We start from the raw sequence: 19,506 nt of genomic DNA on the forward strand, positions 1-19,506 counted from the left end.
CTTGAATCTTAATCTTTCCAAGCTCTAGGGCAAGATGCGACGACGGCCGATGTCGCCGATCGAGCTTGATAGAAAAAAGATACTTATATAAATGAGAAAAAATGTCACAAAAAAAAGAAAATTATTAAAATTTACAAAAAAATATAGTGGTTATTTTTTTCAAGATGACATCCTTGAGAAATAAAAAATTAAAAAGTCAAAGATTGAGGCACTTACTTATTCCGATGATTCCGGAACTGGTTCCGGTTCGGGGAGATCTGGATCCACGATTGTTGGAGCAAGTTCCGAAGATTCATTTCGAGCCGTTTGTTCCAACTGTTCGGTGAGATATTTCTGAAGCGTCGCCATTGTGGTCATGTCGTTTTTCAACTTCCTGCTAGTTTCTCGCTCCTGTTCCAGCTGATCGGTGAGCAATTTAATGTTTTCTTCGAACTAGAAAGCAATCGATTAAAAATAGTTGCAGATGAATATAAGTAAAATCGGTAAATTTTATTTTACCTTTTTCGAAAAATCGTCCAGTCCACATGGCGAAACACTTTGCTCCATCTTCGACGACACAACCTGAGCTGAAAATGTGAGAATTTCAAGAATAATTAACAAATTTTTAAGCTTTAGTTTATAGCTTTTCCCTCTTTTGCATTTGCCTTTTCGCCTTTTCGAACTTTTTCCCCTTTTTCCTTTTTTTCTTGAGCCTTTTTGTCCATCTTACTCTTTAACCCTTTTTGTCCTTTTCCTTTTTTGTACATCTGCCCTTCTGTTTAATTATTTTTTTGAACGGAATTTTCATACTTCAGGATGACTCATCTCTAAAATCTGCCCTTCTATCATATTTTTTTTTTCCAAAAATCGAAATAATAAAACTTGCTATTATTCAATTCTGGATTAATGCTTTCAGATTTTTTGTTTTACAAAAAAATAGTTTGACTCACCTTCCAGGTCCAGTATCTTGCGTTTTAATGAACAATTCTCATCTGTCAAGGTTGCCAACATATTTCGGGAACTTATCAAAGCCGACGCTGCTTCCTCTGTCAAACGATCTGAAGCTTTGGCCATGTTTGTCAATGTTTTCTGATCAGTTTCCAAATTTTCCAAAGTACTGAAGTAAACTGATATTTAACAAAAACTCAAATTCGTTTCAAAAACGGCAATCTTACTTATGCAAATTATCCATGGCTTTCCAAATGCGGTCGATCTTTTCGGCCGGCTGATCCCAGTTGTTCTGAAGAACTTTGATTTGTTCTTGCAGTTTGTTGTTGTCCCGACTCAATTCGATTATCTTAGCCTGAGATGCTTCCAGTTTTTCATTGAACCGTTCCCGTTCGTTTGTCTTAAAAAAGTAAGTCAACGATTAGCTTCAAAATTATTTAATTATTAAAAGAAATCAAACCATCGCTTCCAGATGGACGTTCTGTCGGGCGGCGTTTTCCATGAATCCGGTCCGAATGGCGTCCTTCTGGTTCAAAGCATCCATCGTGATTTTCAGCTGATCTCTTAAATCGGAAACCTCACGTTGATAGTTCTTGGCATCCTGTTCGGCGATCGTCTTCAATCGGGTGCATTCATCCAGCTCCGTTTTGAGCGCAGAAACTTCGTTCTTAATTTTTAAACAAATTTAATTAATAATAAAAACACCAATAGCTAATCAAATAGAAACTAACTCTTTTCGACTGCAGCTCACAAATGCACTTTACCAATCGATCTCGAATATTTTCAAGATCGAATTCACTTTTGGAAAACGAAAACTCCTGGTTATCCATTTCAAAACTGTTTTGTTTATAACTAAACAAGCGATAACCGTCAGCGGAAACACGTGGTCTAGTCTGTAGTAGTGAGGCCTACTATGCTAGTGCTAGGGGACCGAAAATTGGATTGTTACTCTCTTTACGACCAGCGCATTGAGAACGAAATTTTGCGCTCTCTCGCATTATTTCAAAAGATAGGTACGCAGCGTGACCAGCGTGCCTGATTGCAAACCGTACAAATCCGTAGATTTGGCAAAGAGCCGAAAACATGCCATTTTTTTCCTTTTGCCGAAATGAATGGCTTGAACAAATTAAAATTCAATCAAATAAATTTGAAAAAGGGTTAAGTCAGCATTTAACTAAATGTGTACGATCATTCTCTACGTGATGTACCTAAACGGAATGTATGGGTAACAAATAAGTCTTCGCAAATTTATGCAAAGAAGTATTTCAGATTATAAGTTCAATCGTCTTGTAATTTACTCTACTGTTAATTCCGTCATTTTGAAAGTCATTAGTACGATATTCTAAAAAATATGGCTTGCTTCCTAAAAAAGTTATTTAAACAGACATTAACAATTCGCTGCATACATGAATGACAAAACTCCTCAGATACTCAAATCGGCTTTTCCGGTGAAAGAGAATGTAATTTTTTTCGTCTGCTCCTTCCAAGCAGCGATGCCGCACATACCGATTTTCCAGTATTTATACCAATTGTTTGAGGAATTTTCGACGAAGAACCGGTATATACCGCATACTGATGTTTGGCGGAACAAACCGATTTTATACCGATTTTTGACCAATTTTGTAAAACAGAAAAATGATTTCCAAAATGCAATCAAAACTTCAAAATCTTGAAGATGAATTAAAAAAAAATTGGAACTAAGATATGTGTGTGCTTGTGATAAATTAGTATTCAGTATAAAGAATTCAATAGCATAAAAATAGGTACTAAATGACCCAAGTAACCATGAGCATTAAGCCATGTTCCTTAATCAGCATTAAAACAATATTTCTAATGCAAGATAGCATTATACCAGCATTCATAATGCTTTTTAGTTTTAAATCAGCCTTATTAATGCATAGAAGCAGGGGGGTGACAATCTGGTTCTTCTTGCAAACAAGAATCTTTTTCTTTTTTTCTATCCATCGGGAGAAACGTTTATGGTGTTTTCCTCTCAAAGCAGTACAGAGTTGAAAAAGTCAAAATTTCAACCAATGAGGAACCAGAATGATTGTTGTGTTAGTGTGCAATCATTCATAATTCTCTAGGATTTGACATCTAGTCCGGTTCCTTGACAGCAAAATGTCTGATTTGTTATGGGCCTACAAAATCGTGGGCCCGTAATTTTGATGGTTGTCAAAATCAATGACAAAGGATAGGGATGTCACCCCCCTGCATAGAAGCAATAAAAAAAGTGGTGTGACCCGAACAGTACTTGAAGTACGGGTTTTTTTCACCTACCTTATAAGCATCAAGAGTGGTCGAAATGGTAAAGGCGCAAGGAAAGATAAAGGCTGCTGTGGGATCCTCGGTTCTAGACTCTTCAAAAGTAGTTCATAATTTAATTATAATCACTTCTCATTTCATAGAACCCTTCATTAAGCAGGCATAATCCTTCATTCAGCATGTTGATTGATGTTGTACATAATGATTTTATTTTTTTAATTTCCGTTTCACATCAATCATGATCAATCAATAAAAAATTAACGTTTTGGTCAGCATTTGTAATGCTTATTAAAGGCTATGTTGTGATAGCATTTATTCAGCCCGCTATTTCGCCTTTTTAACATTAAATCTGCATTATATACGCATAAAATGCAAAACAAGCTTAATTCAGAGTTATATATGGGAATATAGTGTTGCTTAAGGGCTCAGTTTTAGTGCTTACGGTTAATTAGAGATAATAGTGTTTAAGGTAAATAACACAATATGGCTGCAAAGGACTCCCAAGCAACCAAAAGTCGCATTTTTCTTAATGATGGAACTCCGAAGCTCACATTTGGCTGAAAAAATGTTTTACGGAAGCTTCAGGTGACTTTTGTCACGTAAAAGTTACTCAGGAACTTCCATCGTCATTTGAAAGGTTAAATTATCGATAACGGAACTTCTAAGCGGTTTTAATGCAACTTTTTTCAAGAAGTTCGATAACGTTCGCTTAACACTTTCTAACGCACCGTTAAGATACTTCTAGGTGTTTTAAAAAACCTATATGGGAATTCTAAGCGAAATGTTTAAAATATCTGTCAATTTCTTGTCATGCTTTTTGTTTTGTTTATATCTGTACTGCTATTTACAAAAAAAAATGGAATTAATCATAAATTAATGGATATAACGTATTTTTCGAGTTTTTCTTATCAATGTTAAGATATTCGAATGAATTTTTCATGATGAGAATTTTTGTTATTATTTACTAAAGTCCTTTAAACGAAATAAGGTACTATTTATTGATCAACCCATTCAATCATCTCAAATGACATTAAGTTTAAAATTTGAATTTCCCAACTTTGTTTTTACTTAATAGTACATTTTTTATCATGTTTTTGATGCATTTAGCACTTTGCGTGTTTTGTCGATAGTTTTTGTTTTTTGCCATATTTGCTATTTATGTCATTGTATTATGTCTATCATGCTAATATGTCTAAATTGTATTGGTCCTATTAAAGCGAAAACTATAAGGTTATGTTGTTTCTGTTATTTGTTTGATTTAGGGACTTGTGCCAAAATCGAATGTTTTCAAAATCGAATGTTGCCAAAAACGATCGGAGTCTGTATTGTGGTTGCTTTGTACTATTTTGGGTCACTATTACAGCATTTCATAGTAAAGCGAAATGAGAAAATCGACTACTAATCGTTTAGTTCTTTTACCCAATACCAATATCATATATATATAATATAAATCATGTACAACATTTTAAAGTTTAGCGGAAATCGCCATCTTGAATTTGGATGTCGTCAAATAACGAACTTCGACTTTTACTGGTTCATCTCTTTCAACTAATACCCATATTGTAAGGGTTTGAGACGATTTTCAGTCATTTACAGTATTTTCAAGTTGAGTGGTAGCCGCCATCTTGGAATTTAAGATGGCGACGGACAACGAAATTCGACTTCTACTCGTTCGTCTATTTATTTCACCTAATAACAATATTAATAAGGTTTCATGATATTTTCAGTTATTTATAACTTGGAAAATAAAAGCGGAAGCCGCCATCTTGTATTAATGATGGCATCAAGCAAAAAATTTTGTTCCTCCTTTTTGAACCCTTTCACTCAATACTCATATTGTAGAGTTATTCATTCCACTTCCGGTAATTCGAAGTTTTCATATATCTTTATATTTTTTAATTATTTCAACTCAAAATCAACACACAGAACTTATCAAAAATGTGTAAAAATGGGAATTCCAATTCAAATATGTGCTATCTAATCTGAGCGTGTCCTGTTTTGACATCTTGATCGAGAACAGTCACTAAGTTTTATGGCTGTTTAATAATCAGGCACTGAGTGCTATTATAGAACATGCAAAAGAAAACAAAGCATTCCTAACTCTTTCTTAATAACTAAAACAGTATGTTTAACGGAAGATTTATGAGCGTTTTCAAAACTATCTGAAAACAGATGGTCGATTCAAGAATATAAGCATTTTGCATGACCATAATAAAACCATCATAAAGCGAGCTGTACAAAAAAAGCCATCATAAAACCATAATAGAACATCGAAATGCTACACGCTCTTTTCTTTATACTCAAAATTAAGTATGACCGAGGTTCAAAACATAATTCGATTCTATGAACTTAAAGTTAGGTACCACTTTTCCTCCCTGCGATGGATCAAAACGGAGTTCGAACTGCGAACTCAAAATTGATCCCTTTTTTTCCATCGGCGAGGGATCAAAGCTGAGTTCGATCTTATGAACTAAAAATTGAACTCTCTTTGTTGGACTGAAAACACTTAGCGAGTTCAGTTCGAACCGGAACAGCAACCAACGAACACGTCGCAAAATTTTGTGAAGGAACTTCATAATGAAATGCATGTTAACCGTGTTAGCGTAAAAATCTGTCCGTCATTGTCATCATATGGTGAGCGGCTTGGAATGTCAGGAAACTTCCGGATGTTATTAACTTCCCGTGGAAAGTAACATCCGGAAGTTTTATTTGACCGGGAGTGTCAAAACTTTCCACCGCTCTGTAGTTGCAATGCAATGTACCGGAACAGCAACTTCCGGGTACAACAAATTTTAATTTTCCTTTAATCCCCTGAAAATAAGCTACCCTCGAAAAAAAAGGATAAATTCGAGTTCGGCAGCCGAACTTAGTATTGAGTATGCCTATCAGAACTTAGTTTTGCTATCGCCCAGACAAACTCAAAGTTGAGGGAGGCCACTGAAGTGCTGTTTTGAACCAAAACTACTTAATTTTGAGTTTATAAAAAAGAGCGTGTAGTTAGCTTAATCTGTGTTACTTGGGCGGCGCAAACCCTTCAGATAATAAAAAAAACCCATTATATGATCAATTAATAAGAAGCTAATTTTCTATAAGCAGAGGTTGGTATTTAAACGCTATTCGCTAGTTAGTTCGCTACATTTGTGTTTGTATATTTATTTTCGGGAACTTACGGCTCAAAAAACTCCACCACTCTATAGAAAATAACATTTATCAGCATTTCTGCTTGAATAATTGCACCTAGTGGAGTTTGTTAATCCGTTATTTCAACAGAAATCTCTTAAGAAAATAAATTTTCCATCAAAAAAGTAGCGGACTAATTAGCGATAAGCGATTTAACGCCAGACACTTCAATAAAGCATGCATCAGCATTCTTCCTTGATTGATTACTTGGTGTGGAGTTTGTCTGTATACAGCAAAAAAAAAATGTAACGTTGGCCGATGTAATTTTGGAGGATGTAAGCAAACCGATGTATTATTCATGATTTTCGTTTCATTAATACATCATTTCTATGTACACCATTTGAACAAGTCTTCTAGTGTAATATCACAAACAGCATTGTAATATTCCATCAAGTAGCCAATGTTAATCCAGAATGACATTTGTTTTGTTATACACATCGAAAAGTTGGACAAGGATTGCGAGACTCAGGAGTATTTGTTTTTCTGGTGAGTGGTATCAATCTTTTCGTGATAACCTAGCAAAAACATTGAACAAGGTTTTGTTTTTCATTTTTCAGTGCTGGTCAGTATTGCCCAGAGACGCCGGTTAGCCTATGGAAATGAAGAAAGATTTTAAATCATCCGGATATTAAGGTGAGTATTTTTCATCGACATGTTTATCCATCATATGTTAATTTTCAACTCACTCTTATAGAAAAAAATCTGTTACCGTCTGCAAACATACTGGCTATGTCTTCTAAGCGATACGAAACCTCGAACTGGTCAAAATATCAAGTTAACGACACCTGGAAGAAAGGAATTTGGCTGTAAAATTCTAACTACCATAAGGAAGTGCTCTCACCAATCTTCCATCGCAAAGTACATGATAAATAGTTGTAGTAAATCGAGTGAAATTGGATTCGATCTATTGGATTACGAAGAATCCACCGTAATGGGAGCCGCTGGATTCGTTTCGCATGAGAAAATTTCTTCTAAAAGGACTAGTGACTCCACGTAACAGTTAGGTATAAATTCCGTATCCGGATATCTCACAAATGGAAAAATCACACTCAGGATAAGCGCACTTATAACCTGAGGATACAGGTGTAAATAATCATTGTAATTTCAAATAAACGACATACTAACAGTTTGAATGATTTCTTAATTTTATTCTTATTTGATATCCTGATCATTGTATCGTAACAGGGGCTAGAATTTGACACTGAAATACAAAAATAAACAGAACCAATAATCAAGTCTTTAAGAAAGTTAAGCGAATTTCGAAACATGGAACCACATTGAAATGGCAACATTATCTTCGAGCTCGAATATGTCTACTCGATACATGCATCTGATGTATTTTTTTACATTGTTTTTTTTTACATCAAAGGAGTGTAATATTAGATACCTTTTGCAACTCAAGTTATGTGCACGTTTTCGATGTAATATCGCAACACTTTTTTTATATGTTAGTACAAAAGTTTGGTGAAAAAATAATTGAAAAAGATAGTTATCTAACAAACACGGAGCAGACAAATTAGCGATTAGCGCTTTAATGCCGTACACTGTCTATAAGTATACGGAATCTTAAACACGAGTGATCTATTTTTTCACAAGTGTAATTGAAAAAGATATAATTTTCCGCTCCTTTTGATGTAATTCTAGACTTTTTCCAAAAAGCAAATAAAAGTAAACTGTTTTGCTGTGATTTTACATTCCATGATGAAAGAATAAAGTGGACAATAAAATTTATATCACAAGCAGTGTTTAATTATATATGAATTAAACTGTTTATCTGTGCCATTTGCCAGTCGAGTTGTTTTTTGGAAACCAAGTGTCTTTGTTCCAAGACACACCTTAATCATCTTTATACTTAGTAGAACTGGTAAGTTTCTGAATATACTTTAGAAAGTTACCAAATCTACTGTTTTTAACAAACAAATGAATGATGTTATTGAAATTAATTATTTGTTCCTCAATTACAGCGACGGCAGGTTTTGCATTGGCAGGGATCCGAAATATGATTGTCAGGAGAGAAATTTGTCTGAACAATCCGAGGCACTTGTGAGCAAAAATCTGACCCGGTAGTGACGTCCCAGCCAACATGAAATCGTAATAGAAATCATCGTCAAACTCGTATATGAATGCAACTCAAATCGGAATCGTAAATGCGTCCCGAATACGAAAATATTGTAACATAACAGTTCCTGTAGTAGTTATAAAACGATTAGAAACAGTGTAAAAAAACGTTTAGAAAATGATATCCGAAACCATAAAAAACATTGCACTTATCTTGAATTCCAAAACGACGGTCTGTTGAATATGGCGTTAAGTTATGTTACTGTTTAAAACTGTTAAAACTTCTGTATGGGAGAACTGTTCTACAAAAAGTAAAGATAACTTTCTAAAACCGCTTATGGAAACATATTTAGAATTCCAAACTGTTATAGTTAAAGTTATCCTTGAAGTGCGCTTGTAACTGAACGTTTACAGTAACAGTTATGACACGATTTCACGAAATGTTCTTCCAACGTTATATTGATGTTTATGGGAACCGTATGCGTTAATGGCGGACGCGCCTAAAGGAAATTTTTATTTTTGATTTTCGGATTTCACATTTTAGTCATTGAATTTCACTTTATATTTTATTTTTATGTTTAAACTTACTTCTATACGGCATACAGGGTTTTTTTTAAATTAATCCTCTCAGAGGGTTCCTCTGACCCAGCTATTTTAGGTTCGAGATCTGCAGTGCCATATGGCGCCTATATAGCGCCTTTAAACACCAGCAAGGGAAGTCCCCCCGGGGAGGCAAACTCGGTCCGCATAGTAGAGCGCAGCATTGGTCGACACTAAAATGAAATGAAAAATTATAATTCAATTAGAAATATATCTAATTAATATTATATTATAAGCAAATGGAATGTTAAAAAAATTGGCTACCGAATAAGCAGCAGGTGAAAACACATCCAATCCGACTCACCTGAAAAAACTGCAATTTATGGTCTAGCGTTGAACTGATACTGAGTGCGGCTCCCTTTGTGCCAGCTTTGAAGCAGCTACAGCACCAGAATTTTCTTCGAAATTGCTGCTGGCTGCAATTTCATCACTATTTTTTTTAAATTTCTTATTCTTTTTTCCTTCTTCTTTAAACTGCTAGAAGTCATGACAGCTGTCATCCATAAATTCGAGAAGTGTCAAAATTATATGAACGTTAGGAATAATCGTTCGGGATGATTTTTACGAATAATGAAAAGCTTTCGGTAATAGTTCAAACCGTTACTAATAACGTGACTTTTCATATAAACATGAAGGCATTGGATTGAATCGTTTTATTCAAAATATAATTATTTTTATTGAATAGTTTTACTTTGTAGCTATGTTTATATGAAAAGTCACAATTTCTGGAGGGGTTCGATTATCGTTTTGATTATTCAAGATAGAGTTTTTTCACATGCGGGGTAAGCTTAAAATTCGACCATATCGTATATTCATGGTAGAAGATGTTTAAACCAAATAAAATACGATTTAGTTACGATATGTTAGATGAAGTCGTATTTAGTACGCTCGATGCGAAATTAAGTCTTGTACCATCGCATAAGATTTCTTAAGCCGCATTTAACACTTCTGTTTTGCAATCGCATAATTGAATACAGATAGATTCGTAAAACATCTCACATAAGCGTCTTTTTTATGTCACTTTAAGTAATGTCAGCTATCATCGCATACAAGGGCAATTCAAAATCGTAATTGAGTACAGGAAAATAACACATAAGCGTCGTTCATCAGGTCACTTTGAATATATTATTATCATCGCATAAAATGGCAATTCAATGCCGCTGAGTCATATAATGAGGGTGAAGATTTTTTGTACATCCATCATCGCAAACCGGTCCTTAAGTCGTACCCAAGCAACCAAAAGTCTCATAAAACAGGTACAAAAACGCTTACTCAGGCCCATCATTGATATGAAGTACGTTCTATGCAGCTCAAAATTTAAGTTCTTATTGATACTTTCAAGTTCCAAAACAAGTTTAATGATCTTCTATTCAGCTTCCAGTGGCCTCCTAATTCAGCCTCCAAAAAATTGCAAAATGAGCAAAAAAATTTCTCTCTATCTCAACTGAACCGTTGGCTTCGGTTCATATCACCTTCTCTTGATTATTTACTGTGTTCTGTACCGGTGCCGCCATGATGCCACGCGTCGGATTTCAAACTCGACAAATTGCTCAATTGCTTTTTCCTACACTTCCTACATATATCGCATCAGAATGGTCACTCATGTACAAAATTACTTATTGAAAAAAAACTTGCCCGGCTTGGGGATCGAACCCCGACCTTCGTGGTGAGAATTGAACACGCTACCACGAGACCACGCCTAGATGTTGTTCTAATTGAAACTAAAACTCGAAGAGGTGATTTGATTTTGAAAGCACATCAATGCACTTTTTGTCACTTATCAAATCCCGTTTGAGCACTTTTGTGCCCTTTATGTGACTTATCAAATCCCGTATTGGGCACTTTTGTGCCCTTTATGTGACTTAAGTCCCGTATAACGTACGTATAGATCACTTTTGCAGCTTTCAAGTTCGTTAATGAGCACATATAGTTCACTAATGGGAATTGGGCAAAACGAGTCACATACAACGTACATATTAATCACTTGTGCAACTTTCAAGTTCATTAATGAGTACATAAAGTTCACTAAAGAGAATTGGGCAGTTGATTCTCTTTGTCAGCCAATATGTAACTTTCAATGCCTTCATTCAAGTAAATATGTGACTTTTGGTTGCTTGGGTAGTTACTAATAATTATTATACTAATCGTATTAATTGGCTACAACACTAATGAACAACAAAATCATTAAAGTGTAATTGATTAGTGCATGCTTGCACATGCATGTGCATTTTATAGCTGGTTTTTGTTACGTGCAGTCTCGCGAAAAAAAATAAACAAAAATAACTTTTGGTTCTGTTATGCGTATCCGGTGCAAAAATTCAATTACAGGACAAATCTCCCCGGGATCGACGCGGGAGGATAATCTTAGCGAGCTAACCGCAACAGGAGGGTAAGATGCAGATAAATTGCTGCAAAATTTCAGGTGAGTTTTTGCGCTTTAAGAATTTGTCAAACCGGTGAATTTACTCTTCCTATCATCAGGTTCCCCGTTGCTGTCGATCCGCCGCTGGAAGAATTCCGAGTGATTGGCATAATCTTCGACGAAAACTAGAACCCCCGGAAGCTTGGCAAATACACCAATAAACTGACGGCAAAATTGGAAATGTTCATCATACTGTAGTTCCACTGAGGAAATCGAGAATCCGACGCGCTGGAAGAATCGATGGAACGGTGTGCCGTTAAAAACAATTTGAAGACCGATTGCATTCAAAAGATCAGAAAGTTTGGTCATGAACGAACATGGGTTTTCTTAAACTTCAGGTAAGTTATTAGTGGTTTTATAGACAATTTTATTGTAAAATTAATTTTCTTTATGATTTAGGTATAGGAAGCAGAGGAAACCCTTTGTTTTTCTTACTGTTTTTGTTTTTTTAAATACATGTCTAATAACAGTAAACTAATGTATATCTCCTCTTAAAAGACTAATAATATATCAATATTTAATTAGAACCGCAAATGTCCCGATAAAAATCTAATATTTTACATCGCTGTGTATTTTTAAAAGACAATAAGCTGTTCCTTTTCGTGCATAATTTTTGGTCTAAATTTACACGCCTCAAAATAGCGATGATGTAATATTAGATCATAAACGATGTTCCGTTTTCGAGCATCGTTTCCAATCTAAAATTATACGATTTTTTCTTGCTGTGTATGAAGTTCGACATCCAGACATTTCCAGACATTTTTTTTCAAAATCTTCCAGGCTTTTTCGAAAAACAGTGCTGAGGAGAAATCTGAGAGCAAACACAGTTTGTTTTGCTCTCCGAATCAGAGGTGCCAGGGGTGTGCTGATTTTTCAGGATTTGTCTTGATTTTCATAAGACCGTACTGATTTTCGAAAACTCTCGAATTTTCCTGATTTTTCATTATTTATCTTTGAAGTGTCCTGAATTGTCCTGTTTTTCAAAATAAATATTTATATCTAAATTATTTTAAAATTTGTAGTAACATAAATGCTGAGAACATCAAACGAATCTGTAATAAAAAAGTTTGACCTCTTTATCCGACGGTAATCTTCGGTTCAGTTGATATTTAAACGTTGTTTTTTTTTTCAATATAAACGGCAAATCAGCCATGACGTTGATCTCTTCTGTTGCATAAATTAAGGCGCCTACAGTGCCGTTAATTCAACTTCATTTATGCAACCTAAGAAGAGCTGCATGTTATTTCCACTAATCTTGTGGTTCCTCCAGAATTTCCTCCTTTATCGTATAATCACTAAGCGACCGTATCCAATTGTATCGTTATGGATGATATTACCTTAAATTATTTTCCAAAACACAAAGTTTTTAGAGTTACACATTACAATTTATTTCAATTAATTAAAAAAGCCATAATACTAAGGTTACACGAGCAACGGCTCTTTAATATACTTTATCATTTATTCACTTATCATCTGCCACTCAGTCAAACATCAGTATCCTTTTTGCACATTTCTTTATCGTTGAAAAACAAATCCTCCTTGTAGGTCAACATTACACTCGAGCACAGAATATTGTCTCTTTTTCCGGTGTGTTTGGGGGTACTTAACACAACTCGCGGGGGCGTTTTCGATCCTCCACCTCCCCCACCCCCATTCGAAGTCTTTGTGCGCTTCCCACCAATCAGCGATCTACAGGGAGTTCCAGGTTTGCTCAGCGAACTACAGCTATCGACACTTTGTGCTGGTAAAACTATCCGGATCTTGCTGCTGGTATCGATCTGTCCCACTGCCAGTCCCCGTTCCCTTTGATGTCTCCGTAACGACGAAGTGGCCACAAAGGTAGACTGCGGGAAATAATCCGGAGGCCGCTGGTAATCCTCATTGGTGACGATGACGTCAGATGCAAACATGGTCTTCAGACGTTTGGGAAAAACTTTCGGCTTAATCTGATTATAGCCTTGGTATACAGTTAGAAGTTTTTCGATTTTGTAAGAAAACCTTTGCGACTCGGAGGCGAAAAATTTCTGGCTTTTTTCCTTGGCGATTTGTATGACCCGAGTTGGTGTTCCCATGGCCCGTTGTCCCTTACAAGGATGTGTCTACGAGCACGTATCAGATAGTTACTGAAGGTCTGCGGCGAAAAACAATTTGTTTATATATGGATATGAAATAGCCACCTGTTGCTTCTGGAGAAGGATTAGAATTAGATAATTACCTTAGAAGTGCAGCAATGTGGCAGCTGTCGCCCCCTACGACGTTCTTTCGTTGGCACAATTACTTAATAGTTCCATTGGTTCCAGTTTCGTCCTGGAACACATTTTAGGTTATGTCTTAATCTTAATATTCTGGAAATCTTTACCGAAATATCCAAATAATAATTAGATAATGTTACCTATGCTCAATAGTAATCGATGAAAAACGTTTTATTTTAAATTTTTGAGACATCCTAACCCAGTTATAATGGAGCTGTGAACACAAAAAGAGTTCCAAAATAAACGGTTGGGTTGGGTAACGTTCTAGTCGCTGCTCGATAACTTACACCTGATCGGTAATAGGATAGCATATTTTCACGCTTTTCTTGGTCTTCATTTAGTTTAAGCTCAATAAGGACCGGCTTGGGGCGGCTGGCGGCGTAACTGTCTCGCAAATTATGTAAAAAAAGATGCAAGCATGCTTCCGAGTGATGTCATTTGCTGACACAAACGTGAGGGTGAAGGATTTTGTTTTTGCTTTTTTTCCCATACCATTATAGGTACACGTCCGCAGTAATTAGATTAGGGTTGTAAAATTTATGAATGAATTTTGGATCAGGTTATACACTAGAGTTACATCGAACATCAAAGTTTTCACATGTAATGATAGATGTTACGCCCTGAATTGGAGTTGAATATTGTCCACCATTTACCCGGAAATTTTAAGATATGTATGTACATATGTATGGGCCCGGATAAGTTGGCCGATTGCCTACAACGGTTGATAATCCGGATCTGGGACACAGAATTGCTACCGGAGAAGTGAAAGGAGAGGGTAATATGTCCCACTTACAAGAAGGGCGACAAATTGGACTGTGAGAACACCGAGCGATCACTATCCTCAATGCCGCCTACAAATTGCTATCCAAAATCCTACTCCGCCGCCTGACGTAAAACGTAAGCAGATTCGTGATAAGTCATCAATTCGGTTTTATGGAGGGATGGTCTACTAGACTGAGTCGATTTGGGGTCAATTTTGAATTTCTCAAACCCTGGGGTCTTAAAAGCTTCGTCTTGGTCCAAAACTCATCCATGATTTTTTGCAGAATTTTCAAGTAACGTTTACATGAGTAAATTTGAACTTTTAGGTTTGTATGGGAAAATTGAATATTTTGTACTGAAAAATCAACATTATTTTTGTTTCTTCTGTGGAACCGATCATGCTAATGGTTTTTGTGCCAATTTAGAAAATTTTCCGCTGAACAACTTTGTCGAATATCATAACTTCGTATCTTTTTAGACAGAAAAGTTTTTAGCTGTTCAACAGGTGTATGTCATTTTGGATTGATAAACCATGACTTCAATTGACACCATTGCTTGTGCCCCACGAAGTATGGCATGAAAAGTGGTCTTGCAATACTTCGCTAGACACCCAGCAGTGGTGTCAATTGAATTTCTTGTTTATCAATGCTAAAAGACATACACCTTTTAAAGTGCTAATAACTTTTTTGTCTAAGAAGATACGAAGTTATGAAATTCGACAAAGTTGTTCAGCGGAAAATTTCCTGTGAGAAATTTATAAATTGGCACAAAAACCATTAGCAAGCTCGGTTCCACAGAAGAAACAAAAATGATGTAGATTTTTCAGTACAAAATATTCAATTTTCCCATAGAAACCTAAAAGCTCAAATTTACCCATGTAAACTTGAAAATTTTGCAAAAAATCATGGATGAGTTTCGGACCAAAACGAAGCTTTTAAGACCCCAGGGTTTGAGAAATTCAAAATTGACCCCAAATCGACTCAGTCTAATGGTCTACGGCTGTGAATACCAAGTCCCTACGCACAATCTATTCATCGACTTCAAAGCAACGTATCACGATCGACCGTGACGATCTATGGAAAATCATGGACGAGAACAGCTTTTCTAGGAAGGTGACCAGACTGATCAAGGCGACGAGATGGATGGAACGCAGTGCTGTGTGTGGATTTCGGGTGAATTGTCGAATTCATTCGAGCGCAGGGAGCTTCGACAAGGCGATGGTCTATCCTGCATGATGTTCAACGTGGCGCTGGAAGGTGTTTTTCGACGAGCGGTGGCCGAAATGCGGGGCACGATTTTCAACAGATCCAGTCAACTTATCTGCTTTGCCGATGACATTGACACAACCGGTGGTGCAGGAGATCTACCGCAAATTGAAAAGCGAAGCAAGAAGGATTGGGTTGATGATTAATACGTCCAAGACAAAATATATGTCTGCTGGCACGCGGATCCGAGACCGACCGAGCCCGCCTGGTCGGTAATAAAACCCAGTTCGCGCGTTCTCTTAGAAATCGACAGAGCATGTAAAAAATTGAGAGCATAACGAACTTAGCATAAAACGGTTAATTTCGGCGACACTCAAATATTAGGTATCTAGGTATCTATTTCGGCTTGTCCTGCCGAGATACCTAGAGGCAACGAATACGAATGCGCACATGCGAAATCAGTTTGAATCGTACACTCGTACGGTGTGCTCGCATTTTTTCCCCGTGTTTTTTATATGTGCTTTCAATCGTGGCAGTCGACTTCTCAGGCAGGCAAACACGCGTCTCGAAGGGAAACATACAAACCCGATTCGGATTGTGTTCGTGTGTTTCTCTGGAGGGCGTGTCTTAGATTCTATTGTGGCACTCACCCAAGGCACGCGTATGGTGTGTTCCTCTCTGCCGATTAAATGCTGCAAAATCGCCAGAAGGATCGTTACGATCCCTCTGTCGATTTGAGTTACCTCTCTGCCGATTCATGTTTACTGGGAATTAACCGTTTTATTCTAAGTTCGGTGACCCATCTCTCAATTTTTTACATGCTCTGACGATTTCTGAGAGAACGCGCGAACTGGGTATGAGCTAACGCTTGTATCTTTATAAGACTATCAACAAGGTGCGCAGCAATAAAGATGACTTCAACCACCATAGAACACCAGCCCAAGGATCCTCCAGGCAGAGGTCATACGAATTCTCCAGTCAGAATTACGATGATCTCTAATTAACGTACCAATTTTCATACATCAAAATGAAATGTCAAGATAACCACTAAGATTTATAACATTATGCGAGGTTTTTGCGCCCATTTGAGAAGGGTTCTATCCAGTTTCCGAACTGTTTGACTTGAGCCACACTCAAATGGGTTTTTTCCCTCCACAAAAGACACTCGGCTCCTTAGGCCATCAGGCAGCTGAGCCTTAAAAAAGAAAAATAAATTCTATATTAAAAATTAATCGTGTTACAGCCTTCGAGTGAAATATTAGTCTCAACTTAGGCTTTAATAAGATTAGTCATGAAAAACAATCAGCTTTTGAAGGAAAAAGTTATTAATGAAAATCCAGAATTTTTTGTTCCTTCCGAACATAATTTCTAAAAATCATATTCACGTTTGAGACTCAAGCAACCCCTCTCCATAGTCATCTCTTTCTGAAATTTGGCATGTGACCTTCTGGTAAGCTACTAAATAATTTTGACTTGGAGCGAGTGAGATTTACCATGTTTAGTTCTTCTTATACTACACCCAAAAAAAATCTGAGTTTTACATTTGATGTAAAATTTGATTTCATGTAAAATTCGGTCAGATGTGTTGTATATTATAACGTAGCCCTGAAAAAAATCATGCGTTTCCTCATTCGGGTGAGTTTGTTGTAATTTTACATGACTTTTGCTTGAAACGATGTTTGCAATCAGACACGTTGCTATCGCGCACAGGGTGTGTCTTATTGTTTGCCAGTTTTAAAAAATATAAAAAAGGAAATCCTTTTTACAATTTTCACCAAAAACAAATGATGTTTCATTGCTTATTGTAAAAAACACACTTTAAAAATAGTATATTACTCGACAGAATTTTGTAGACTTCATTGGAGAAGTGATATTTTGTTCTAAGCAACAGTTCACCTCTTGTCTTTGATTCTAAATATTTAAAAAAAATATAGGAATAACTCTAACCGATAACATTGATACGAAATCTAAGAATTAAAAATGAATAGCAAAAAAAGTTGTCAAACTTCTGGTTCAAATAAATATTGCAAAAAAAGGTCACCAATATTCTCAATTTGTTGTTACAAAAAATTCAACAAAATAAAGTTTTTTTTCTCTTTATTCTTCGATTTAAGTATAAACTTGTGAATTCAAAAAAAAATCAAGTTCTTGGATTTATGTACAAGTGAATCGTTTTGAAATGTTTAATATTTATACAAACAAATTACAAGCTTCATTACCCCTTCCTCACATTCCATCATTTTGCAAAGGACATTTCAATGTAACAACGAACAAATAACAAGTTTTATTAATCAAAAAACATTCTTGATTAACTTAATGCTACCTATTTTGAAAAGTAATGAGAAACTGTTTTCAAAATGATCCATACAAAAAGTATTAACGAAACTAAAAGAAAATTCAGATACACCCTGTAGCAGGATCGTTTCACAAACGAACACCGAACGGCCGACTGGTAAGAAGCAAGTTCGATTTGATGCGCCTAGAAAATGCCGTTTCAAAATTGGAGCTTGTGAATTTCGGTTGTGTTAACCATTATGAGTATCTTTTTAATGATTGGCATGTTTTGTTACAAGGCTGATGGCTAGTAGTTGATAAAACAATAATTCAAAAACTAAAAAGGAATAATGAGCCGGAACGGTTTCATTGTTATGGTCATGAAAATTCACTATGTCATTTTTTTCGTTTCGGGAATTTACATAACGTCATAAGTCATGTAAATTTAGTAGAAATAACTTGTTCCATTTATTTGCAGGTTATAACATGTAATTATTTAATACTGTGTATGATTAGTATACTGCAGTTCGGTCAATTATTAAAAAATATTTAAAAATACTGTTATGATAAAATAACAACAAGGAATTTCATCCTATCAAAAAATATTATATCGACATTCGTAGGATCTTTACTTTAAATAGTTTCATATTTGGTCATAACTTAAAAACTGTTATACAGCGATTATTTTGAATTTCATTTTCGGATTCAGCGCTCAATCTTTATATATAAAAATGAATTTCTGTCTGTCTGTCTGTTCCCTATAGACTCGGAAACTACTGAACCGATTTGCGTAAAACTTGCCAGGTGGGGGTATTGGAGGCAGGGGTAGGTTTCTATGATGGTTTGAGACCCCTCCTTTTCTCAATAAGGGAGGGAGGGGCCTCCCAAACAAAAGACAATTTTTTGCATAACTCGAGCACCCATCAAGCAAATGGTATCAGATTGGGCATGGGGTGGTATTTGGGTACGAGGAATATTTCTATGAATATAAGGTACCCCTCCCTCCTCTCAGTGGGGTGATAGGAAGGGGGGAGGGGGGCTACCTTACAGTTTCTCATATAACTCGAAAACCAATCAAGATATTGGAACCAAATTTGGCACGGGAAGGTATTTGGATACGAAAAATATTTCAATGATTATTTGAGACCCCTCCCTCTTTCCAGTAGCGGGAGGGGGCCTCTTTCATATTTTCTTACATAACTCAAAAACTAATAAAGCAAATGGAATCAAATTCCGTACATAGGAGGAGGGAGGTGAGCCCAATACAATAGTGTTAGCATAAGTTCTCAATTTATGCTAATGAAACCAACAAATGTAATCAAATATGGCATGGAAAGGTACTTGGTTACGAGATATGTTTCTACGTTTGTTATAGATCTTTACGCTTTATAGTGTAGAGAGGGGAAGAATGGAGGAGAGTCCATATAAATTTTGTCGTAAAGCTTAAAAACTTATCAACCAATGAAACTATATTTGATATAAAAGGGATTTTCTGGAACGAAAAAATTAGGTATGATTATTAAAAATTACGACCTCCATTCAGCAGGGGGTGAAGGTAAGG

At 36.0% G+C, this 19,506-nt stretch overlaps 1 protein-coding gene across 1 annotated transcript; it reads right to left on the reverse strand.

The window, feature by feature from the left end:
- Positions 1-216: 216 nt before the first annotated feature.
- LOC129741475 (tropomyosin-like) lies at positions 217-1,789 on the reverse strand. The gene is made up of 6 exons (XM_055733215.1): positions 1,659-1,789; positions 1,388-1,594; positions 1,155-1,327; positions 930-1,096; positions 499-566; positions 217-432 (listed from the first exon to the last, which is right to left on the reverse strand). Exons 1-6 carry the CDS (start codon positions 1,755-1,757, stop codon positions 217-219), a joined length of 930 nt encoding a protein of 309 aa, XP_055589190.1. The 5' UTR covers positions 1,758-1,789.
- Positions 1,790-19,506: the final 17,717 nt, after the last annotated feature.

This window comes from Uranotaenia lowii, chromosome 2 (genome assembly GCF_029784155.1).
Source record: "Uranotaenia lowii strain MFRU-FL chromosome 2, ASM2978415v1, whole genome shotgun sequence".
NCBI classification, from domain to species: domain Eukaryota; kingdom Metazoa; phylum Arthropoda; class Insecta; order Diptera; family Culicidae; genus Uranotaenia; species Uranotaenia lowii.

Excerpts from the sequence above, each read along its gene's own strand:
- LOC129741475 (XM_055733215.1), bottom strand. The coding sequence starts at position 1,757 with ATGGATAACCAGGAGTTTTCGTTTTCCAAAAGTGAATTCGATCTTGAA. Across the intron at positions 1,328-1,387 it reads ACGTCCATCTGGAAGCGATG|ACAAACGAACGGGAACGGTT; the intron begins GTTTGATTTCTT and ends TACTTTTTTAAG. Across the intron at positions 1,097-1,154 it reads GCCATGGATAATTTGCATAA|TACTTTGGAAAATTTGGAAA; the intron begins GTAAGATTGCCG and ends AGTTTACTTCAG.